The sequence below is a fragment of the Bactrocera oleae genome, chromosome 3 (genome assembly GCF_042242935.1).
Source record: "Bactrocera oleae isolate idBacOlea1 chromosome 3, idBacOlea1, whole genome shotgun sequence".
Lineage (NCBI taxonomy): Eukaryota > Metazoa > Arthropoda > Insecta > Diptera > Tephritidae > Bactrocera > Bactrocera oleae.
The window spans coordinates 17,524,822-17,549,788 of NC_091537.1; the positions used below are offsets into that span (position 1 = coordinate 17,524,822).

The 24,967-nt window shown below is 34.4% G+C and overlaps 3 protein-coding genes across 9 annotated transcripts in view; 2 read left to right on the forward strand and 1 right to left on the reverse strand.

Annotated features, from left to right (window-relative positions):
• LOC106627502 (protein peste) overlaps nt 1-12,002 on the forward strand; it is a 34,994-nt gene extending 22,992 nt beyond the window's left edge. For 3 of the 5 annotated variants that reach the window (XM_036366846.2, XM_014247641.3, XM_070106163.1), the window contains exons 2-7: nt 6,592-6,880; nt 8,679-8,984; nt 9,055-9,270; nt 9,338-9,641; nt 9,702-9,978; nt 10,349-12,002. In XM_036366846.2, the coding sequence (XP_036222739.2) occupies nt 6,737-6,880; nt 8,679-8,984; nt 9,055-9,270; nt 9,338-9,641; nt 9,702-9,978; nt 10,349-10,808 (1,707 nt within the window). In that variant the 5' untranslated portion in view covers nt 6,592-6,736 and the 3' untranslated portion in view covers nt 10,809-12,002. Of the gene's footprint in view, nt 1-1,293; nt 1,311-1,761; nt 1,780-6,591; nt 6,881-8,678; nt 8,985-9,054; nt 9,271-9,337; nt 9,642-9,701; nt 9,979-10,348 lie in introns of those variants that run through there. The other 2 variants (XM_070106164.1, XM_070106165.1) reach the window with 2 other exon arrangements.
• A 1,277-nt stretch (nt 12,003-13,279) lies between these two features.
• PLCXD (Phosphatidylinositol-specific phospholipase C X domain containing) lies at nt 13,280-20,283 on the reverse strand. 2 transcript variants are annotated; one of them, XM_014247622.3, is made up of 4 exons: nt 19,791-20,283; nt 15,080-16,518; nt 14,716-14,989; nt 13,280-13,959 (listed from the first exon to the last, which is right to left on the reverse strand). In XM_014247622.3, exons 2-4 carry the CDS (start codon nt 16,140-16,142, stop codon nt 13,719-13,721), a joined length of 1,578 nt encoding a protein of 525 aa, XP_014103097.2. In that variant the 5' UTR covers nt 16,143-16,518; nt 19,791-20,283; the 3' UTR covers nt 13,280-13,718. The 2 variants fall into 2 exon arrangements, with proteins under 2 accessions (XP_014103097.2, XP_036222741.2); XM_036366848.2 differs by having other exon boundaries at nt 19,787-20,283.
• Nucleotides 20,284-22,460: 2,177 nt separating this feature from the next.
• Nucleotides 22,461-24,194, forward strand: Plzf (Promyelocytic leukemia zinc finger). 2 transcript variants are annotated; one of them, XM_036366847.2, is made up of 3 exons: nt 22,461-23,112; nt 23,174-23,333; nt 23,397-24,194. In XM_036366847.2, exons 1-3 carry the CDS (start codon nt 22,528-22,530, stop codon nt 24,167-24,169), a joined length of 1,518 nt encoding a protein of 505 aa, XP_036222740.2. In that variant the 5' UTR covers nt 22,461-22,527; the 3' UTR covers nt 24,170-24,194. The 2 variants fall into 2 exon arrangements, with proteins under 2 accessions (XP_036222740.2, XP_014103096.2); XM_014247621.3 differs by having other exon boundaries at nt 22,462-23,112; nt 23,174-24,194.
• The last annotated feature ends 773 nt before the right edge of the window (nt 24,195-24,967 follow it).

A 24,967-nucleotide genomic window follows, 5' to 3' on the forward strand; every position in this document is an offset into this window, starting at 1 on the left:
AATATTAGAAGAAAAAATGCAAAATATTTGCGTTTAGAGAGGTTAGATGAGCTGTCTCAGCTTAGTCGAATTCTTGCGCTCTTAAACTGTTAAGAGATAGTCTTTTATAAGCTTGTAAAGCCTTACCAACAGTATCAGAATATATTACGAGTTTTAACCGCTTTCGCCACCTATCTGCTCGCTGTCCAAGGTTTGGCGAATGGAAGACAAATTTTTATGTAGTCAGCGAAGTTTTCTGCAGAGCAAGCAATCATGACTGAGATAATTTTGAGATGTAAGCTGTCTTCGATTCGCCAAACGTTGCTTCCCTGCGTTCAACCCTGCGCTAACGTGTCTTCTTACGCATGCGCAATAGTGTTATGCTTTTCTCTTAGTGGAGAAATTACTTTTTCCTCGTTAAAAGACGCTGACGAAACCCTTTATTTTTGTTTTCTATAAATGGCTATAATTGGTTTTAAGCCTTAAGTTTTAAATATACAAGTAAACAAGTAAGGAAGGGTCTAACCGAACATTTTATACTCTCGCAATTTGAAAAGATCAAAGGTGGGAAATACTTTCAGGCGTTAGAAACATTTTTATTAAAAAATGTAGCGAAACAATCCAACGTTCATTATTTGAAGATCAAACAAGAAGCAATAAAATTTAGTATCTTTTTAACTTAGGTATATACGTATTACAGGTCATAGACTCACTTAATTTTACTACTACATATTGCATGTCAGAAATATTACTATTAAGATCTACTAATTAACTCAAAGAAACAAATTGCAATTCTTATATAATTTTCTTATAAAAGGTATATGGGTGCTAGAGAACATTTCGACCCGATTTCATCCAGTTTTGGTATTACAACAGAACATCACCAAAAATAGAGGCTCTCTGAATTTCATTAAGAAACCTCACAGATTGTCCAATATTTATACGTATATGGGGCTAGGGAAGTATTGGATCGTAATGGAACCATTTTTCGTCAGCAGTTACAATCCGAGGTAAAAATTACTCCTTTTTGTAGCTTTCAAACCGCTTTTCTGACATGCAAAATCGTCTTTAAATGACTTTTGGCTTAAACTCACATAGCACTCAATTTCTTTACTTTTAAATGTATCCAGCTGCTTTATACATTTTGAAATGGCTGCATGAGTAACTCCCATCTGGTATCTACGGTCTTCTTCTTATGTTCAACAACAATCTTCATCGATTAAGACTTCCAGTTCCTCAACTTCAAAACTTTTTTTAACGCACAGGACGTTCTTCGCCTTCCAAGCCAAAGAAAAGCTTTTTGCAGTCTTCTTTCGGCAAACAATATTGCAGTTAAATGAATCTTAATCTTTAATGCTTCTCATATATTCCTATTGTTAAAACACGAACATTGAATATACAAATTATAGGAAAATTATTATGGTATATTAAAATCTGTTGCTGTAAGTCGTTCTAGTTTGGTGACTCCCACTGTCTATTCAAGCGCATCAAAATCTAGTCAAATTGACGTAACTTATATACTTGCCCACTTCTGTACATATCGGCATATCACGTCATTTTGTACAAGCAGCTGTGTCGTATCGCGTCCATTAGCTACCGGCTATGATTGTCATACGCGTTGTCTACGTTGCGCTTATGACGCGCCGCCCATGATGTTGCAGTCGTGAGACATTAAATATTTAAATTTTATTTGCATTTGGAGGAAGTTTAATGATTCAACAATAGCAAATATTATTCGAGTAATCGCCATAAAAATGCCAATAATAATACAATTACACGAAATATTTGTCGCGTTAAATGGTAATTATTATATTATATTATATGGTAGATATAATATACTCAAATCTATATATATCTATGTATGCATATATTTAGGTGACTGGGCTAGATAGTAACTACTATACGATTATATCTCAGTCAAATCAATAACAAGCGGATATGCGAATTCTTGTTAGATAAGATATATTTGTGCTGCACATGTTTTTGTTGCAAACATTTTTTATGTGTATGTATGTATTTATATATGCTTGAGACTCACCATTCGTGCTTACTTGGTTCAATAAACCGTTATCATTTAGCGCACGCCGTCCAACAGGTGTCACATTTGGTATTTTGTATCAAATATAGCTTATCGGTATTACTACTATTATTAAGTAAATAGAAAATATGTATTGGAGAAAACCTAATTAGTTTTTATACCCTGAATTTAATATACCACAAGTTTGCTACGAAGTTTGTTTCTGATGTCTTTAAGAAACTTGGCATGGATTATGTTTAAGGCAACGTTACAATCTTGGAACAAGTTGTTTAGATCGGATCATCTGCCTTACAAGATGACCGCTCAACATCATGTGCTTGTATGAGAAACTGTTTTAGTTGACAAGATGGCTTCACGCAATTTGGCATACATAGATTACAGTATAAGCCAACGGTAATATCTTCGAATATATTATACAAATCGGACCACTATAGCATATAGCAGCCATACAAACTGATCGATCAAAATCAAAAAAGTTCTTGCGAGGAAAAATTTTTTATTTGTGAAGTGTATTATAACTTCGGTGCAACTGAAGTTAACGTTTTTTTTGTTTTTTGTTTTTGCTAAAATCGGTCTTAATTAACTTGCACCTAAAGCCTATCAGCTTATCAAACGTCTATCGATAATCTGAATATCGCTTTTATGCACCTTAATCTCAAATTTATTGCAACAAGTTTTATAAATGTTGTGGAAATTCTAAACAATACAAATAAAATTTATGACTATAAATGTAAAAACGCAAATATATGCATACGAATACATATTAGGGTGGAGCGAAAAAAATTTTTTTGTTTTATTGGCTTAGCCCGAGGGTAAAATTTGTAGATTATAAAAAAAGAAAATTTTTGCACAAAAAAAGTTTTTCTTTAACTCTCAGTTTTAAAGTAAATTTTCGAGTTTTAAATTTCGTAAAAAAAATTTTGAAAAGTGTTCTAGAAGCTATGGAGAGTCCTTTTTCTGGCTAATTAAAAGTTATGAACTTAACAAAACTTTTTGTGGTCATTATTGGAGTTTTAAAAAAACGTCTTAAACGACAACATGCTTTCCTTAAGTGTTAAAATAAATTTTGAATCGAAAACCGTCACATTCGGTAATTTTTATAAAAATGTAAAGAGTTTAAACCAAAAATAATTTTTCTTGTCCAAAAAAAAATTTTAATTTGAAATTTACTTTAAAACCTCTAGATATTTAAAAAAAATTTTTTTTTGTCCAAAAATTTACTTTTTTTATAATCTACAGATTCTACCATCCGGCTAAGCAAAAAAACAAAATGTTTTTTTCGTTCCACTCTAATACATATGTACATAAGCAAAAGATTGAATTTATTTCGCTTGGCTCCAAAAATATCGATAATCGATCAAGCGGACGAAAAATCATAAATATAAATCGCACTCCCGAATCGTCTAATTTAAGATTTATTTAAGTTGTGCCCGTTAATTTGTTTTACAAATATGCCATTGTTCTTCTTACTTACTACAAATACAATGATGTTAATTATGTTATTATGAAAAATAGCCAAAAGCAATAGAGAACATGAAGCTATTTAATAATATAATATAAGTTCCGAAGGAATTATTTATCTGATATTATCAACAGATAAGCAAGGTCGTAGCTTCATATATGGTATACATATGATACAGATACATCCCTGAAAGCCAGTGTATAATATATGTATATAAATAGTATATCACTTGAAAATCCGACTAAAATTTTTGAAGTGTGTTGACGTTAATCCCGTCGTTAAATTACATTTGAGGAAGTATTCTAAGTTTTTCTTGAAACTAGTTTTTCGATGTGAACGCCACGATATCTCAAATTCAAACCACACTTGAGTTTTATTTCTCCAAGCTGTGAACCAACAAAAACTAAAACTTCCTAATTTGTAAAAGTTAAAAAATAGTGAAAACATCACAAGGATAGATATCGTGAAGCCGAAGACGCGCCCTTTTTTCCTCCTTCTAATTCAAGGACGAATAACTTTATGAAATGCGCTTTTTTTTGAAAGTTCTTCGTTGTAGTCTTAAAATATGAACAAACAAATAAAAAAGTCGATAGCAAATATATCAATTGCTTTCTATTTATCATTTACCGCAAACCAAATTTGGTCCTCTAGACTAGAATAACCCTTTAAGAGTACAAAAATGTAAAAGAAATAGTTAAATAAATATTAGCGAACTGCTTGCTAGGAATTTCGTCGGATTGAAAACCAATATTTAGCATTGGACGCTGTTACTTTTTTCTCTTTACCAGAGAAAGAGAATAATCTCTTCTATTGAATATATTAATACAAGTAATGGCTAAAAGTACATACAGACGCATGTAAAAAGGACCAAAGGACAGTCATCTAACTCTGAATACTGAGAGTATGAAGTAAAAAAGAAAAAATGTTTTAACAAAATATCTGGATAATTGATTTATTGAACGTAGGAAGATAAATCATTAAATATTATTGTTTCAAGAACGAAGTATACTTTTTTATATTGCACATATGTTATTATTTATAGTACTCAAAAAAATAGCGTATGTGTAAAAAAGGCTTTAACTCGTAAATCCATACATACTCAAATGAATATATACAATATACGTTCGTATACTATTTAATGAACTTAACCCGGCAAAATTTGTGGATAAAGGAACTGTCAATCTTCTAAAATTGATCTAAGGTTGCCGATAATTGCACGAATATGATGAAAGACATGCGATTGTAGTGATTGCGTGTTTAAAGAAGTTCAGTGCATTAGGTCAAATTAATCATTGAAATCAGCGGGCAAAGTGCTAAACGACCCACTTTCGTGAGTTTTTTCGCTATGCTTCATTTTACAAATATTATAATCCACATATGAGTAGGAAGGAGATAGCAAAGTGTGATGAATGGTTATGGAGTTCATTTGAAATTCTTAGAAACATACTCGTAAGCCTATGCACGGCTCGTTAATTATTTAATTGATAAAAAAAAGTTTGTATAATCTGGTAAAAACTACTAAAATCAAGCACCAAACACGCCAGAGACCTTAAATTTTATCTCTGGGATGGTAATGGATAACTTTACCGCGGAACCGCGCTCAAAATTAGACAGTGGGCGTGGCACCGCCCACTTTTAGGTGAAACCACATATCTAGAGATCTGCTTAACCGATTTCAACCAAATTCGATACATAACATTCTTCTAACCAGTTTAAATTCCATCTGATTGTTTCACTTTTCACTATGTATGTATAATATGCCGCCTTCTGGCCAAAAATTGTCTAAATCCAACCAAAAACTGTTCAAGCCCCTAGATCCTGAATATGTGGACCCCAATGCCTGTAGTTGACTTTTTACCGAAAATATCGGTCAATGTGTATGTTATATGTATATTTGAAATTCATATAATAAAATAAATAAATGAAACTCTCGATAATAGTATGTTTTTGTGTCAAAAAATGGGTTGAATCGGCTCAGTACTTCCTATAGCCCTCATATACCTAATATAAAGATTTTTTAACTTCCGGGTGACTTTATACCGCATATAGCAGGCAATATGTGAGTTATCTCAATGAAAATGAGAGAGCATGTTTTACTCATAACAAGGTATCTTTGTGCCTAAAATGGATAAAATCGGCTGAAAATGTTACCCAGCATTTTATTTGTCTGTGGCATGTTAGTAGTATGTGATATTGGCAAAAATTGATAAACTCGGATTAATACTACCCACAACTTCCATATACTTGTACTACTTATTCACTACTACTTTTCGTCATTCTAACCAGTTTTATTCCGAATATGTCGGTCAGTGAGTATTAATATTTTTTTTTTCAAACGAGTTTACCATTTGACTTTGCGAGAGTATAAAATGTTCGGTTATATCTGAACTTAGCCCTTCCTTACTTGGTTATCGTTCGTTTACCACAAAACCGGCAAAATTCTTGGATTGTTCAAACATCTTTTAGGCAATGTTAAAAAATGGTTTATAATAACGGTCGATTCTCGTCTCTCTACCTCCACGTATCTCCGCTAAGAAAAGCTGCTCATAAAGTTTATGGTGAAGTTTTTAAACTAAGTTTTACTAGTAAGACCTTTCATTTGTCCGCTCTCCAATCGTTATTTATCTCGGAAAAATTGTCGGGTTTACACTTAGAGATAGCAAAGTTCACAATATCGCCGACTTTTGCCGACTTTAGATAAAACGAGCGAGTAGCCATAAAAGAACACTTGGCAATGAAACATAACAAAGTTTTAGGAACAAAAGAGTACTTTCGAGAATAAATGGCAAGTTAATATTGAAACCGTAAATTTATGTTGGAAAGGAACCTGGGTCTCCCCAATTGCATAGGCCATACACCATAATTAAAAAGTCTCATTTATGAAACAATTACTAGGTATAATGGTCAGCTTATCATCGAGAGAAATTATATCACACACGATTACTCTGGTTCTATAAAGTATGATGTAATGTTGAGTGGGAACGAGGCGATGGGTGACCATATCTGTATGTGTATGACTATTGTTTGCTACGGCATTAATCGGTCATTAAATCAATATATAGTTTGTTTATCGCTTTTAATTATTGACCAATATTTCTTTTTCATTTTACAGATTTTCTTACAAAACAGCCTGCTTCCCAGTGAGATTGCAATAAACGAAAAAAGTGAAGAATTTGCAACTTCATTTAACGGTACTATCGTGGAAATCGTTTTATAAACAATCTGATATTAGATATTACTAAGCCAGATTTTTCAAAATGCCTAAAAAAGCGAGTAGTTTAGGCAAATGGCACCAAAGTAATCGCAAAATTATTATTGGACTTTGCGGATTCTGTTTGGGCCTTTTCGGCGTGTTATGCGGCATGTTTTGGGAAAAAATCTTCAACAGCATAATGGAAAAGGTTAGAGATATTACTTATATTATTATTATATATATTATTGTTATATGGTATACACCAACTATAATGGAAATATTTGAGAAAAAAAAACGAATTATAATTAGCTGACAACGTATTTCATTGTTATATAGTTGATTAAGAATCTTTCGTGTTCCCGTTTTTAGTTGAGAAGTTAATAATACTCGTTTAATATTTGATAGACGTTTAAATCGAACCAATTGATATTATTAACCCTAATAAAACATGCTAAGAGCCGCACGAGACTTTGAGACACGTGTGCTACGTTTATTTTGTTGTTTATGTTGGAACGGAACTAAGCTAGCTTCATACAAGTATTTATTTTTGACGTTCTCGGACTGCGCAGTGTAGTTATCAACGAAAGCAAAAAATTTTCTGTTTTGAGAACTGCACTTTTTGTACAGATTCAATAGTCATTTTAAGAAAATTTCGCTTGTCTTCAATGCTTTTTTTGTTGAGCACATAATCTACAACATTCAGACCCCTTGAAACATCGCTGGAAATTAATTTGTTATGACGAAAAGTTCGTTGTACGGAAGTTCGTTGCAGAGAAGTTCGACTGTCTTGCTTTTAATCTGTGTTTGACCTTTCAATCGACCAATTGATATTATTAACCCTCATAAAACATGCTAAGAGCCGCACGAGATATGAGACACGTGTGCACGGTTTGAAAAGCTTGTTGTCAAAACAATTATTCTAAATATGTTTGTGCGCCTTGATTTTATTTCCAGCTATTTTTATTTTTATTAATTATGTCATCAAAATGTTACATATGAATGTTTGTATGTATTGATGTATAAATAGATATGAATAAACTGAACACGTGGAACGCTTTTTTTTAAAGCAGTTTTTGTAAATATAATATATTTTTAATTTTCATAGTTGCTGATCACTTGACTTAAGATTTTATACTAACTTCATCAATTGGTTTGAATGAGTAAACTATTACTTCCATGAGGTTAAGATACTTAGCCAACACGAAGCCAGTTTTTACAGAAGGTTGATTCTACATCGATATAACTTTCTTTTCTATAATGGGTTTGCTATTGCGAAAAACCGCTTAAGTTTCGGTAATACGTTGTCATAGCCCACACAACTTTTCCACTGGACTGGACTTCCCGAAGTGATTTGCCATTTTCGGACTAAACGTTCTGAAAACAAAGCGTAGTGCAGGATTGTTTCACTCACGCCACCGCAATAATACAATACAAGGGCTGGGCATAGAAGAAGTTTCAAAAATATTTTATTTAAAGCTCTTTTGAAATCATTAAGATGTCTGAGGAATCAACTCAATGTTTTATATCGGAATTGTCATGTATGAGTAGAGTAGAGCAATTAATAGAAGCAACGAGTATATTTTAAGTACATGTCGTCAATTATGCCCTGTTCGATCTACAAACTGTAAATTATCGGACTTCACTGTTAAGATGATAAATTATATGCATTGCTTGAGGTACTATTTTCATAATCTAATTTAATTTACAGTATTCTAGTACAGTTAGTAATAAATATAACCCTACTTGAAGAAAAGTCTAACACTTTAGAAAGTCTCTCCTTTTTTGCTTAATATGCCTTGATTTTGCTGACTGACCGAGAAATCAACATCTAAACTCAATAAATGAGAACTAATAGGATAGTTATTGATTATTATATATTTTATCAAATACAATAGCTATTCAGACTTTAACCCTTTTTAATATTAGTGGAATTGTCGTTATATAACAAATAGATTTTTGTATGTATTAATAACTTCATTAATTTGTAATCTACTCCACTTCCTTAGGAAATGACCTTACGACCCGACTCACAGGTTTACGACAAATGGAAAACTCCACCAATGGCTTTAAGCTTAGACGTTTACTTCTTTAATTGGACAAATCCAGAAGATTTCAAAAATCTCAGTACGAAACCCAATCTTGTGCAGTTGGGTCCATATCGGTTTACAGAGAAACAAGATAAAATCGATATAAAATGGAATCCGGAAAACGCCTCAGTCACTTATAGGAAAAAAAGTGATTTCTATTTTGACGAGGAAGGTAGCAATGGAAGCTTGGATGATACGATAGTTACATTGAATGCTGTGGCGTTGGTGAGTGGATATTGACCCTATTCATATTTTTTTATATGGTATTTACTAAAATTTACTTTTTTTTCCACAGTCCGCTGCCGGTAAGGCAAAACGTTGGAACAGCGTGCGCCGCAATTTAGTCGATGTGGGTTTGAAGTTATATGGTCAGGAGCTGTCTATAACCCGCACAGTCGATGAGATGCTCTTCACGGGCTATAGCGACGATATGTTGGATATGGCGCGTGCTATGCCTCTTTTCGGCAAGGATGTTGATGTGCCGTTCGATAAATTTGGCTGGTTTTATACGGTAAGTTGAAAATAATAATTCACATTTACAGTAATTATACTAATATCATTTTTTATTATTAATACAGCGTAATGGCAGCGCCGATTTGACCGGTGTCTTCAATGTTTACACTGGCGCTGATGACATTTCGAAAATCGGACAAATGCACACATGGAACTTCAAACAACACACCGGCTTTTTTCCATCGACTTGTGGTTTAATTAATGGCTCAGCAGGTGAATTTCATCCACCATACTTGAAGGAGAATGGTAATGTTGCGCTTTTCACGCCCGATATGTGTCGTACAGTGCCGTTGGATTATACAGCAACTGCAGAGATTGAAGGCATTCGTGGTTTCAAATACAGTGGTGGCGCGCGTTCCATTGATAATGGTATTGACGTGCTCTTATCGTATATGTGAGGGAAACTATATGCAAATACCTATTTTGCAGGCACCCTCTATCCTGAGAATAGCTGTTTCTGTGGTGGTGAATGTGTTCCTTCAGGCGTTATGAATATTTCTTCGTGTCGCTTTGGTTCGCCCGTTTTCATGTCATACCCACATTTCTACAATGCTGATCCTTATTATGGAGAACAAATCGATGGCATGGTGCCGGAGCAGGATAAGCATGAATTCTATATGGTGTTGGAACCGCGCACAGGTGTTGCTTTGGAGGTAGCCGCGCGTTTCCAAGTCAATATGCTTGTTGAGCCGATTAATGGTGTAACGTGAGTATATTTTATGCATATATAAGATACATACCCCTAAGATCTAATTGCTTTCAAGCTCAAGTAAACTAGTAAGTTTATAATATCTTGCACCCTGCGTTACCTCCGAGCCAGCATAAGAGGCTATAGGTGGAATCGTTTTAAATCATTATGAGTTTTAGGAAGCTGGTCGGAGTTTTCAAATATGTGGAATGAATCCTATGACATATCCGGGTAAAGCAGGATTGAAATAAAAAGCTAATTGATAAATTTATAATTATATTTAAAGAATTTTTAGGGTTCTAATAGATGGTATTATTTCTTAAAAAATCTGTTTTGAAAGCATATATTTCATTTGATTAAAAATTGTCCTAACTTCCTTGCCTTCCAGTTTGTACGAGAAAGTGCCACGCGTGTTCTTTCCACTCATCTGGTTCGAACAGAAGGTGCGCATAACACCCGAACTTGCCGCCGATTTAAAGATGTTGCCGCAAATACTCATAGGAGGACAAATATTCGCTTGCGTCTGCTTTGGCATTGGTCTTATACTGCTCTGCTGGTATCCCATCGAAATTCTATGCACACGTCAGCGTTCTGTCGATCTCAAAACTATGCCAACAGCAGTTGAAAATGGTAAGAAAACAACGAAATTCTCCAGTGTTGAGGAATTGAAAAATCAACCATTACCTAATGTTGTTGTAAACAACAAAACGCTCGATAGTTCGCCTTTATTGGATCGTACGAATGGCAAGCCGATCATGGTTGTGCCAAAGTCGGAGACAAATGAGAGTGTTGCCACTACAACAACAACCACAAATTGTAGTGGTATTAGTGACAATGTAAAGGAATAATATATAGCGTATAAATTCGTAATACAACTAATTTTGGAAGTAACCAAATATTTGTCCTATTATATGCCTTTTTTATAAAACGTAGTTAAGTGTAAATTCGATTTAGTGTTGTAAGTACAATTTTTGGCTTAGCAGAGGAAACTGTTACTTCGTTTTGTATTTTAAAAATGCCGTTAGTATATTAAGTACATTTATATAGCATACTATTTACAAATCATAAATATAATGCGCCAGTTAATTAATTGTAAACTAAAGCGTTGAGTGTGACAGTCAAGTAATTGGATCATAGCACTTGCAAAATGGTGCTAGTAAAACAGCGTTCAACTAGTATGGTGATCGTACTTCCGCGCGTAGAGAGAGATTTCTGTTTACGCTCTGCTGAGCTATGCATGAGTGTCCTACTCAGCCTTAAGGGAAATTTTCATGAATACCCATATCGTCGCCTACACTTAAAAGAACATGAACAATAAAGAATTTAAGTACTAGTATATAGGTATTTCCGATAAATCATGGATTAATAAAAAATAAAGTATAATAATGTTAAAGGTTTTAAATATTATAATAATATTAGCAAATAGTTAGTTTTTATACACAAATTACACAACTTAGCAAAAAAACAAAAACAAGATGTGATATACCAAATGTTCAGATAAAAGGTGGCCTCAATCAAAACCAGATATTACTTATCATAAGTTTTTTAGAATATATAATGTGACAGAGAAAAACGCATTGAAAATTTTTATATAAGTAATTTTGTATTTTTATAAATGATGAAATATTATTTTTGTGTGCATAGTTTTACCAAAATTGTACTACTCAAAAATAAAACTTGAAGTAAAAATTCGTTAAAAAAGAAAATGAGTAATCTTAACAGAAAAAACATAAGAGCATAAAACATAACACATAAAGGCACTGCAAGCAATAAAATAATTTAACATTCCTTAGTTAGTTTGTACTTTCAAGCCATCATATTTAAGAAATAATATGGGTTTTCTAACCCCGAATCATTATAAATTAGTTGTATCGGATCCAAAACATCTCAAAAACAAAATCCCATCCTATATCTTATGTATTTGTACGAGTTGATTTTATGAAATTATCTTCTATTTACGGTATTTTTTAAACTATTTTATAAGTTAAGTGCTCATATATATTATTTAAAATTTCTTTGAAATAAAAATTGTAAAAATAAAACTCATGACGCATTTTTCATAAGCTATGCACATATAGAACACCGCTGTATTCTACCATCTTATCAAATTTGACCCGGACTGACACAAAAATTACAATTTCACGTATTTCAATACAAATCTTAATTAGCGTCTTCAAAACTAATTTCTGAGCCAATGGGTGGTTGAGCCAATCTAGAAAAAAAATTTGTTATCGATTCGGTGTGCGCAATTTATAGTATATGAACCAGTCCGGGTCAAAGATGACCAGCTGGTATTTCAAGCGTCGTTGTGAATTCATGATAGTCGTTTTTTCCTTTGAAAATATGCCTAACAGATTAAATGAATAAAGAGCAAGCTGTAGTCATCTCCGTTGAATGAGCGAGGAAGTAAGGTCTCACAGTCAAAATCAAAAAAATAAAGTCAAGTGGGTTTATGCTTTAACCACCAAGCTAATTAAATTAATTGTTGATACCCAAATTGTATTCCGTTGCATCAACTCACTGTGTTGCATCAACTCTCAACATCAGTCTCACTGCGTAAAGATATCCGATGAGCTATAGAGAAAAAATAGTATTATGTAGCCGGTTGGAAAATAGGTAAGAAAAAAATGAAATTTGAATCAGGAACTGCCAAGAACAGTGTCTTCATAGACTTATCAAGATTATTTAAAGGTTGCTTAAAGAAATGGAAGCAAGAGGAGTCCCTAAAACATCTTTGGACCAGTAGAATATTAGGTAATGTAGGAAATGAAAATCTATAAAATGTAATTTTTTCATTTCTTTTGGGGTTTAAAATAAACTATTTACCGGCATTCATCCGCAAAAGAAGGCACTAGTTGAGGATACGAGTACTGAATTTTGGGTAAATGTAGCATCTACTCATTTTCGTGAATACAAATACAGTATAAGTAGAGTTAGACATTTTCTTATATGATATATTAATTATACCGTTTTTAAAATCGATGATTCGAATATTTCTTAAGTGAATTAAGAGACTGCAGAAAGTTTTAAGCCAGAGGCAATATAATTTATTGAGAGAGCACTCTCTCAGAGTGGTAGATTGCATATTTTCGGTTACAACTGGTTATCAAAATCATACTATTTGGAACCGTTATGGTATTTTTACCACAGAATGCTTAGCGACAGACTTCTGTAGAGGAATATCAGGTAAAACTGATATGTGATATAATATAAAATATTAATAAATATAGGTCATATTAATAGAGACAGATACAAAGACTTACATAAGTATTTTACAGTGTGTTAAATGGAACATTTATATTGTTAAAAAAAAAAACAATTTTACGAGGTTACGGCAAGTTTAATTTTAGTTGCTAGGTTCTTTTATTCGCTTATAAAACATACCACATTGATAAAAAATTTTATTTTAGTATGAAAATTGCCATTGCATACTAAAACAAACATTGTATGATCTAAACAGATATTTACATATTTTAATAAATATAAAAAATTTTACTTAAATTATAATCAATATTATTTTTATCTTCTTGAATATAAAACTTTGGCTTAATTTAATATCATAAAATTCCTCAATAATTTGAAAAAAAAATCTTGATGGAATCCAATATACTTTTCTACTGGTTTTATATTTCTATATTTGTTGAAAAATTTTTTGAAATAAAATATTTATACTAAGAAATTGCACCAATAATTAAGGCTAATTGATAATTGTGATTTGAACATATAGAGATTTACTTTATGTAAAGCTTCTTCTATGCCTAATAGTAGACGACTTTTCGTTTATTCCATTCGATTGCGACATCCATTAGACTGGTGCCACGTATGAAATCCACTGCTACAATATTCGCATTTGCGCCCAATTCGTCGCGATAAAGTTCTGAAATGCGCCAATTCACTTGATCGGCCATTTTTCGCAGTCCACCATATTTATCGAGTATAACACCCCACGTGTCGGGTGTAAGTTCAGCCATATCTGCAATGGGTCGGCTTGATAGGCGACTGCAAGGAATGGAGGATTGTTATTAAAAAAGCCTCGTCACAATATATATGTGTATATGTGAGTGTATATATGAATAATATGTGTGTTTTTTATTTTAATAACTTTATTCATACTATTATCAATATTAATTTTGCTCAAAGGGTTATATCCACTTGCAGGTCAGAGCTCGTTTTTCGTAATTTTTGTTTTTTGAAAGGGTATTTTATATGCTAATTCATTTAGAAAAATTTTAGATTTCATTGATCCCGTAGCCGGAGTTCTCCTGGACTCCGAAAAAGGTGTCTAGCAATGAGGAATTATTATTTACATTATATAAATACAGGTAAAGATCGATAGACTAGTCGAAATTTTAAATTTTTGAAAAAATGGCGGGTTCTCAAAAAAAGTTGTAAAAAAAGTCAAAATTATTGTCAAAAATCTTATTCCTTCGACCATTACCGGAATAATATATTTAAGAAGTTTATGCGAAAATTTTATGACGATCGGTTCAGCCGCTTCGGTGAAATTTTTCTTACCGTCTCTGAGAACACCTTACGAGAAAAACGCGTTTAATCTTTGCCAAAATCCTTAATCAAAAATCAATTTTTTTAAATTCCCAACTGGATATAAAGCTTTAAGTTTGATATAAGTTGAAGTTTTGGAACTTAAGTAAAACTTTACCATACACTCACTTATGTATCATTATTATTTAATACAGTGTTTTACTTAAGCCCTCGAATTTCTTTACGCTTATCCCAAATTTTAGATCCACTTACGAAACATCAAAGTTGTTAATTGAACGTAAGTACTTCTCCAGCTTTGTCCATGTTTGCACATTGCCCCAACGTTGCTCCACCGAACCAAATAGTGTTTGCGGAAATTCAGCCACTACTTGACCCTTATCATAAGCCAAAATGACGTTCTGCTGCCTTGACCAAATATCGTTTAATGTTGCGCGCCACGACGCTGAAGGATGCACGATAACATCGCCAAATTGTTGTTGTAAGTAACTGACCAGCAGACGATGAACACCAAGACCTTTGCCGAAACCTGCAATGAATTACATGTATATACAATATATTAAAAGGTTTCTAAGTTTTTAAAATTCACTGAAAACAAACCGTTCCAAAATTTACTCACCAACCGGAAACTCTTTCAAACCGAATATCACAATCTCATTTGTCTCCAAGACAAACTCTTTAACTTGCTCGATAATTTCCGCTAGAGGACGCTGTCGTGTAACGCCATGATTAATATAGAAGCGCTCGGGCGTATTGCGATAATAACCGACGCGTATATCCAAATAACGCACGCCGTGCAACAGCTGACCGCGTATATCATCATCCTGTGTCAGCGCATACTTTGTGACGATCGTTTCGCGTAGTAGTGGATCAAAATTTGGTCTATACGAACCGGAGTCGTGTGTACCAGGTATGAAGAGATCGCGTACACGCATACCACCCAACTGTGCGCGCATTTCGCGCATCCAACGCGGATAGGCACGCAAACAGCTGGCGGCCAATATATCGCCACTGGCATTCACATAACTCGCCCAAAAGCCATAGCAGCCCGTTTTGGCGGTCACATTGCGTGACAGCGCGTAATCAAAATAAACACCGGTGGTAAACCATTGTGTGGCGGCGTTTGGTTGTAATGCGGCGACTATATCAACACTGCCATTATTTGAAATCCAATAATGACGTGGTGGTGCTGATGCTGTGCGCGGCGCTGTGGTGTAAGTGTCCACAAAACCGCTGCCTTCAAAAGTGTCGCTCGTATTCGAACGCGCAACGTAATTGTGTTTGTTTTCACGTTCGAGTAGATAGCGCGTTGGCGAGGAAGTGCTGCGTTCGGTAATGCCATCGTTTGGCACAAAGCCGCTACCTTCTGCGTTATCGAATGCAGCCAGCGGTGTGCCGGTAGTGCGCTCGACGCGCTCAAATTTGTGTGGTGCGTGCATGGTAATCAATATGTAATCATCCTTATGCGCAGGCGCATTTGCCCAAGAGACCTCCACAAAACGATGGCGCGCGCTTATTGTCAGCCAGAGCCGCAACTGTTTTGGTTGCGCGTCGGGACGCGTGGCGCTTAAATCGTATATGTCGTCGTAGTTGTAGGGCAGCGCAGAGACTGTGCTTAGGTCGTACAACGCGTACACGTAAAGTGTCACGAGCGCTGCACACACTTTTATTGCTTTTGACATTTTCAAAACGTTACTGCTGCAGTACAGGGTGTAGCGCCTCTGTGTATGTTATACAAATGTGTACGTATGTATTGTACTGTTATTTGTATTTAGCACTTTCACTTATTTAGTGTTGACGCTACCAATTGAATTAAATTAATTTAAAACACTTTTTATGTTTTTCAGTTTGTTTATTTTTTCACTTAATTTTTCAACTGCAACACTTGACGTCGTGTGTGAAATTTGCTTTATTTTACACGCTCGTTATTCACTTAAGTGACAACGTGGTCGCTTGCACTTTTTTCTCGTACAAATCGCTTACAAACTGGCTGACTTGCGACAGCAAACGAACTGTGTGTGCAATTTCAAACCGTTCGCTCTGAGTGCTTGAGTCGTTCTAGATTTGTTTACAATATCATTTATGATTACAACTTAAGACAATAGTTGGAAAATTGAGAAATAAGCAATGTAACATAAGGAATGTGTTAATTCCCCAAATTGGGAAATTCGCTAATAAGAAGAATCATTTATTTTGACATTTCCTCTTCCTCGATAAGTAAAACAAATGTGTTGTTTTATTTGGTAATACTACGATGCACTGTATAATCAAAAAAAAAAACACACTTTGATTGATTGACAGAGGTCCAAAGTGTGATCTTGAACTGTTGTCGGACAAGTCGAAGCTTATAATGAAAAAATTCGTAACTAGACTTCAAGGAGTTAATAGATTTTAGAATATTTCCATTTCCTTTCCTTTAGAGAGGTATTAAATTAAGTGGAGTGAATAATTAAGTGGGAAGAAGCCACGACAGAGCTCTATGTGAAGTATCAAACGGGATGGAGAGGCTTTGACTGAAGTCTACCTATTTTTACATAGAGTTTTATTTAGACATAGAAGCTTAAAGGAGAAACCTTTGTTATAGTAAAATAACAAGCTCTTCCATTTTTTGCTCTGACGGTGTCATGCATGCATAATGAAAGTAGTTATTAGACTTCACAGATTCATATTTGCGAACATTTTTACTTAGGAACATATGAAGTGCGTATTTTTTTCTAAGCTTAGATCTTAATTTATAGAAATATCTATTCTATCAAGTAGGAATGCTAATCTACTCTCATTTCTGCTTCAAAGAAATTATGTTGTATAGGGTAGTATAGGGTTTGCCAAAGCTACTAAACGATGAAGACAATGGACCGCACAAAATACGCGCTCAAAAACGCCATTTTGTGTAGTCAAAATAGCGGTTGCATTCTCCACAAACTTTCTTTGAAGATTTTGTCGACTTTCCAACGAACCTACGTCTCATTTTTATACCCTGAACAGGGTATATAAAACTTATCACGAAGTTTGTAACACCCATAAGAAAACATCTACATATACATGTATGGTAAATGAACAGCGTGAAGAGTTGAGTCGATTTAGTCACGTCCGTCTGTCTGTATATACACGAACTAGTCGCACAATTTTTGAGATATTGATCTGAAATTTTGCGCACATCCTTTTCTTCCCAAGAAGCTGTAGTCTTGTATGGAAAATTTTTTTATTTAACAAGATATCTTCACGAAATTCGGCACAGATTAGGGTACAAGGCCATTTCCGAACAAATTGTTCAGATCGGATCACTATAGTATACGGCTGTCATTCAAACTGAAGGGTGTTATAGCTTTGGTGTTGCCGAAAGTAAAGTTTTTTCTTATTTTAATATACGTATTCACCTACTACATATTTACGTACTCTCATTCTCTATGGGATGTCATTCAAAAAAATACAGATCTACATACTCATCCACCATGTATGTAAGTATGATCTCTCGTTCTTAATAACTGTGACACTGCGCCAAATTGAGTACACGACCTGATCGCGGAAGACCTTCAAGCGTATACTGTTTACAAGCCCCAATTGGCTAGATGTCGCAGAAGCATACAACAACTTTACATAAGTATATTTACGCTGAGCTTCATAAATGTAATTCTAAGCGAGCAAGTTGCTGCAGCGGAGCATCAGACTCAATATATAATATAAACAACACCTGCCTTGTATCGGAGCTATATAGCGGCATATATACATACATATGTACATATATCGACAATGAAGAGTAAATTTAAAAATGTTAAGCGAGAACTATACAAATGGCAAACCGGGAACTTTTTTCGATTTTGTACCCAATGCTTCAAGCAAATGCAAAGTGTATTATAATATCGAGTCTATTGGTGGATTGCAGTTACCTTATTTTAGAAGGATAAATAAATGAAGCAGACGATATGGTTAAATGAAATGATCACACCAACAACATCACGAAACCCAAAAGTGGAAACTCGAACTCGAACTCTGATCGAACAGGGATCGCACTACTACAACTACCTAAAAACACTAAAATGGAATCTTCAATTTGTATTATGCTGACTAGTTACAGAACAATTAATTTATGAACTTATGGACCTAGTGCCGGATAAATTTATGTTGCTCGTAGTTAGCTCGACCTTACTATTTTCTATCGTAATTACTTCAACAATCGAAGCATGCGAAGAATTGTTCTCAACAATAGCAATTAAATTAGTTTCACAGAATATTTTAGCTATAAGTAATTATACTAATGATGAAGTTCTATATATAGTGCTAATAAGAAATTAAATGCAAATTAAATATATTCTAGTCATATAATTTGGGATTTGATCACAAAAGATAAAAGGTGGTTAAAAAATTATTTTTCTACGAGGTAAAAGGACAGACATTTATCTTCGAAGCCTCAGAGAAATACGTCTATTTTTAAGGGACCACATTATTCCCGGCCATTAGTCTTTGATTTTTTCCGTATTCTAATTCACTGAAAATCGCTACACATAATAAGTGAGAGAGCAATAAAATTTTAATCAAATCATTCTTTTTTTTTTTAATTTCTAAGCCCGGGACGCTTAACTCGGAATGCGGGCTGTCTCGGCCAAACCGGGACGAATGGTCAGCTAAGTCACGTCAAGTTTAGAATTGAGTAGCTAAATAAAAGTGCGTAGGATAATTATAAAGAATTAAGCTGTTCATAGAATGATCAGGAGAGAGAGTTTCTAAGGAAAGACATATAGACAATAACGTTGACTAAATCGAAGCTCAAGTTTCGTAGAGTATCTAATGCGCTGTTGATAACACACAATCGGAAATACAACAGTTTTTGTGTTCAAGATCCAATCACGAAAATGTTTACAAGCTCGTAAATAATAGTACAAGTATTAATAAAATTTTAACGAAAAATTATGAATATCGTTACGGAATCATGTCCACAGTCTACACAAACGACGAGACAGTAAAAAGTCATGAAAACCAAAACTCATTGGAAAAATTAATAATGTTTACACAGTTGTAAGTTTCAGAATTTGGGGCATAAATAGAACTTCACCACTAGTACGTATTGTACAAACATTATATAATATTAGTCAAATTTTTGACTTGGGTCTTTCTTTCGAAGCCCATAGAGTTAGGTTTTTTTCCAATTGCAAAAGATTTTGAAGTTTAAAAAATATAGGGGTTAAGTTATTAATTTATTACAATGCCAAGTAAGATTTGGATAAGTAAGTAAGACATGGATTTCTTGGTTCACAAAAGTTTTATTTGGCAAAACTTTCTTATGTACAATATATACATACAGACGTATGTATGTATGCAAATATTATACCTACAATCCAACTATTGCTCAACATTTTTATCATTGGAACAATTTCACATATTAAAGCACAGTATTTTAGTCACTGCCATTTCCGTTTTTGATTTAAATTTCATTTAAGTCGGCGCTAAAAAAATACACGTTTTCACATGCGTTTGCGCTCACTTTTTTCACGCTTATTCGATTTGTTTACTATGTTGTATGTAATCAAATTGTAATTGTATTTAAATGCATAATGTTACTTGTTTGATTATTTAAATATCATTATTTGCCTTTTTACTTTCAATAAACAATAATAACACTTGCATTAGTGTTCTCTTCTAAAGCAAATGTTTGACCACATCTATTTACACTACACGATCCGCGCTCTTTCACGCTGCCGCCGCTTTCAGTAATCAAAAATAAATTTATTCCACGACAAAAGTCCAACCAGTAGCCAACAGTCCGCGTAACTAACGTTCCCAAAGTGCCACCTTTCACGTGCGGTCGCAAGCACCGACTGAAGCTCACCATTGCAGTGACCCTTTGACTTGCCGCCGCACCCACAAGTTTAAAATATTTTACTTATTTGCGCTCTTATGCTTCCGTTGTTTATAAAAAATATTTACTATGCTTTATTCTCATTTGAATGTAATTTTTTATCTCAATTATACCGCAGTGTGTGCTTTTTAATTAAGAGAGTAGTGCCTTAATTTGCAAAATTTAATCTGTGTTCAAGTTTAAGCCCAAAACGATATATGCTCCAGAGATAAATGTTTAAATAATCACATGCAATTTTGTAAGTTTTAAGCGAGCTTGTGTCACTCCTCCCAGGGATGAGGATGTGGGACGCATGGATAAGCTAAACTACCTGATTGTCAGTACCCTACTCCAATTATTGCTTGAAGAAAACAAACAAGAAAAAACGTTAACTTTGGTTGCGCCGAAGCTATAATACCCTTCACAAATACAAAGGCCCCTTACAAGAACTTGATTCCGAACGTTCAATTTGTATGGCAGCTATATGATATAGTGATCTGATCTGACCAATTTCTGTGGAGAATAATTTGTTGCCTTAAGCAATAACTCGTGCCTAATTTCGTGAAGATACCTCGTCAAAAAAAATTTTTTTCCATGCAAGCACTTTACTCCGATCGTTCAGTTAATATGGCAGCTATATGCTATAGTCATCCGATCTATACAATTTCTTCGAAGATTAGATTAATGCTTTAAATAATAATACTAATGCCAAATTTCGTGAAGATACCTCATCAAATGAGAGAGTTTTCCATACAAGCACTTCATTCCAATTGTTCAGTTTGTATGGCAGCTATATGCTATAGTCATCCGATCTATACAATTTCTTCGGATATTAATGCTTTAAATAATAATACATGCCAAATTTCATGAAGATACCTCGTCAAATGAAAGAGTTTTCCATACAAACACTTGATTTAGATTGTTCAGTTTGTATGACAGCTATATGCTATAGTCATTCGATCTATACAATTTCTTCGGAGATTAGATGAATGCTTTAAATAATAATACATGCCAAATTTCGTGAAGATACCTCGTCAAATGAAAGAGTTTTCCATACAAGCACTTCATTCCGATTGTTCAGTTTGTATGGCAGCTATATGCTATAGTCATCCGATCTATACAATTTCTTCGGAGATTAGATGAATGCTTTAAATAATAATAATAATGCCAAATTTCATGAAGATACCTCGTCAAATGAAAGAGTTTTCCATACAAACACTTGATTTAGATTGTTCAGTTTGTATGACAGCTATATGCTATAGTGGTCCGATATCTGCCATTTCGACAAATGAGCAGCTTCTTGGTAAGAAAAAGACTTGTTCAAAATTTCATATCGATATCTCAAAAACTGAAGAACTAGTTCGCGTATATACAGACGGACGGACGGACAGTCGGACATGGCTAAATCAACTCAGCTCGTCACGGTGATCATTTATATATAGTTCCAATACAAATACGAGATCAATAATATTGGGTTTATTTAAGAAAAACATTGTACAATAGTACAACTCAAAGTATAGTGCATCTAAAACTATAACATTTTTCCATCTTTCCGATAATTTGTGGATTCTATCTCAAAAGAATTGCGCCTGCTTGGCGGGTAAGAATGCATCCAGCCCATTTTTGATACCCTATACTGATGTGAACTATATTGGAGTGAGGGCGTTCTGCATTGAGTGGAACAAGTGCTAGTCTGAAGGGCTCAGGTCTGGGCTACAAGGCAAGCAAGGTAAAACCTCCCAGTCGCTGTTTTTCAAATAGTTTTTAACCGATCTTTCAACCTGAGGCCGAGCGTTGTCATGATGGAAAATTATTGCCTCGTGTCCAGCTTGTTTAGTTATAGGCCCTTCTGATCCCACTAATATCCTTGGTGCTATGGAAATTCGGCTTTGCCATTGATTAGGCTGGTTGGCCTGGTTTCACATATGATTTTTTGTGTTTAAGGTTGTTGTAATGAATCCATCTTCATCACCAGTTACAATCCATGTCTGACTAACAAAACGTCTCTTGGCTTAAATGCATATAGCAACCAATTTCCTAGCTTTCGGCTGCTTTTAAACTAAAATATTTTGATTTTTATTACAACCCTAGTAACTGTTAATCTTTTTTATTTAGCTAATGCAACCATGTGGGATAAACAGCTGTTTGGTTTCTATTGCCTAACTCCAACAAATTAAGGTAAACAAATAAATTGGAACATCGCAGATTTATAGAAATAAACAAATTGATGGATAATGAATGCAGCTCTGGAATTAGTACCAACTCTACATAAACCGTTGCATTCCAAAGTTTCCAACTACCTCAACAATCAACGGCGTTCTGGTCAATACTGTGATTTAATAATCGAATTGGAATTGGATGTGGCTGGTGATGATGCAAATGCCGAATTCGGACACTTTTGTGTTGTTGGCGCACAAAGTCGCTTCATAGGCGGACCACAATTCATACAAAAATCATTACAATTTTCAATACACAATCCTTTAAAGGTGACAATCAATAATTTCAGTTGTACACAATGTCTGCACACCATGATGGATTTCTTCTATGAAGATATTATTTCCATATCGAAGGAACATGAACCACATTTCAAGCAATTGGCAAAGATTTTAGCCGTGACAGAGTTAATGAATTTATTTGAATTGCCAGATGAATTGGTGCCTACTGTGACTGGTAATAATCAAGCGGTCATAGCCCAAGCATGTGAGACCCATAATGACACTGAGGATGATGTAAAGAAAGGGACTGTAGAAACTGAGACGGAGAAGAAGCGTGATGTCAATTTAGGCAATATATATAAAGATCAGCGGAACTTTTTCAATGTAAGTGGACTATGACGTTTTATGAATGAATGACTAAATTTATTTATGTTCGAATTTAAAGCTAAAGAATCCGCGTGCCACCAGTTCCAGCAGTAAAATCAACTATTGTATCGGCTGTGATTTCAAATGCTATCGCGTGCAGGAAATGATTACGCACATGAGCAACTGCGAACCTTCTCATCTCACCTGTTCGCTGTGTGAGGTTGGATTCTTGGCATGGCGTGAGTACGAAGCGCACATTCAGCACCATCTGAGCAATTTAAAAAAACCGTTCTTTTGCCTAGAGTGCGGTGCTCGTTTTGTCAATCGTGCTGCGCTAACCATACATTTACCCAAGCATACAACAGAAACACCGCATCAGTGCCAACACTGCGGAAAAGGTTTCAAATGGAAGCAAGGCTTAAACAGTCATATGTTAATACATAATAAGGAGAAGCAAATGCTTTGTGATGTTTGCGGTTATAGCACAACACATATGAAAGCGCTAAAATCGCATAAATTGCAACACACTGGTGAATACTTTAAATGTCCATATCCTGAATGTAACCACCATGCAAATCGGAAAGAAAATCTACGTATACATATGGAAACTCACAAACAAGAACGCCCATTCGTATGTGAAGTTTGTGGTTGTAAATTTAGTCAAAGTAAGAATTTGAAACGGCATGCGCTCAAACATTCCACAGAAGAAGTACACAAATATAAATGTCAATTATGTTCATTTGGCAGTCATCGTTCGGATAAAGTGAAAGAACATGTGCAACGTGTGCATACTGAGAAAGAAGTGCAATTGGAATTGCCGGAAATAGTTGAGAATGCTTTTGAAAATAACGTCTGTGACGAATTCGATTTGCCACCGCTAACTGGAATCGACAGAGGCGAGCTATTGAGTGTAAAGAATGAAAAAGTTAACACTAAAGATGTGACAAAAAAAGCTCGCACGAAAAAGAAGGCCACTAGTTTAACACAAAAGAAACGGCCACTATCTATTGCGCCAAAACCTCATGCAGTTGTTGCGACAGTTACAAATTCATTAAGCAATAGTGTTAATAGTTGAATAAATTTTAAACATTAGATGCAAATATGAGTTTGATTATAATGGTGGTAAAGGCGCTTACCTGCTAACTGGCCCGGTGCAAGTGTAGATTGGTTTTTTATTTTCTATGCGTTTATTAAATATTCATTTGATAAAACACTTTCACTCTCGTTTTTTTTCTCTCACTTACCTAATAGAAACATTGTATACACATTTGCAGATAATACGGGAGAGAAATGGGATTCTGTTCACTTTGACAGGGATAATTAACAATAGCACTATTTTTACACTGATCACAAACTTTCATTGGCATTTGGATTACTGGCATAGACAATAGGCTTAGCTAATATAAGCTGCATGTGCACATTTGCAGAAAATAACTATAGAGATTGGGCTTTGCTCGCTTTGACTACACGTTTTCTTGCACTTGCCGCAGGCTATAGGATATATCAAATATTAGCACACATGAAACATTGCTGATTTTGATATTGATAGACTATACATTTCTAATAATTATAGCTTTCTTCACTTAGATCACACATTTTCACTTTCATTGGCACTAGCACTGAAGATAGGACTTAGCTAATATCACTTCCGAATGCTATTTTGCAAATAAGATGGTGTTGAGATTTTACTCTGCTCATTATGAAATGGATATACTACATTTTTCTCATACTAATTGGTAACTTGATCACAGATTTTAACTTCAATTTACACTGGGAAGTGGCACAGGCAAAAGGACTTAGATAATTTATTACACTTATGCGCCTGTGCCAAATGCTTAGGTGGAATTCGTATTTTATTAATTTAAATTTGGAT

What these genes read in the sequence shown, in the direction of transcription:
- PLCXD (XM_014247622.3), bottom strand. Translation starts at nt 16,142, where the DNA reads ATGTCAAAAGCAATAAAAGTGTGTGCAGCGCTCGTGACACTTTACGTG. An exon ending in TTTGAAAGAGTTTCCGGTTG is followed by an intron (nt 14,990 to 15,079) that starts GTGAGTAAATTT and finishes AATTCATTGCAG; the next exon opens with GTTTCGGCAAAGGTCTTGGT. An exon ending in ATTAACAACTTTGATGTTTC is followed by an intron (nt 13,960 to 14,715) that starts GTAAGTGGATCT and finishes CATTCCTTGCAG; the next exon opens with TCGCCTATCAAGCCGACCCA.
- Plzf (XM_014247621.3), top strand. Translation starts at nt 22,528, where the DNA reads ATGAATGCAGCTCTGGAATTAGTACCAACTCTACATAAACCGTTGCAT. An exon ending in ATCAGCGGAACTTTTTCAAT is followed by an intron (nt 23,113 to 23,173) that starts GTAAGTGGACTA and finishes TCGAATTTAAAG; the next exon opens with CTAAAGAATCCGCGTGCCAC.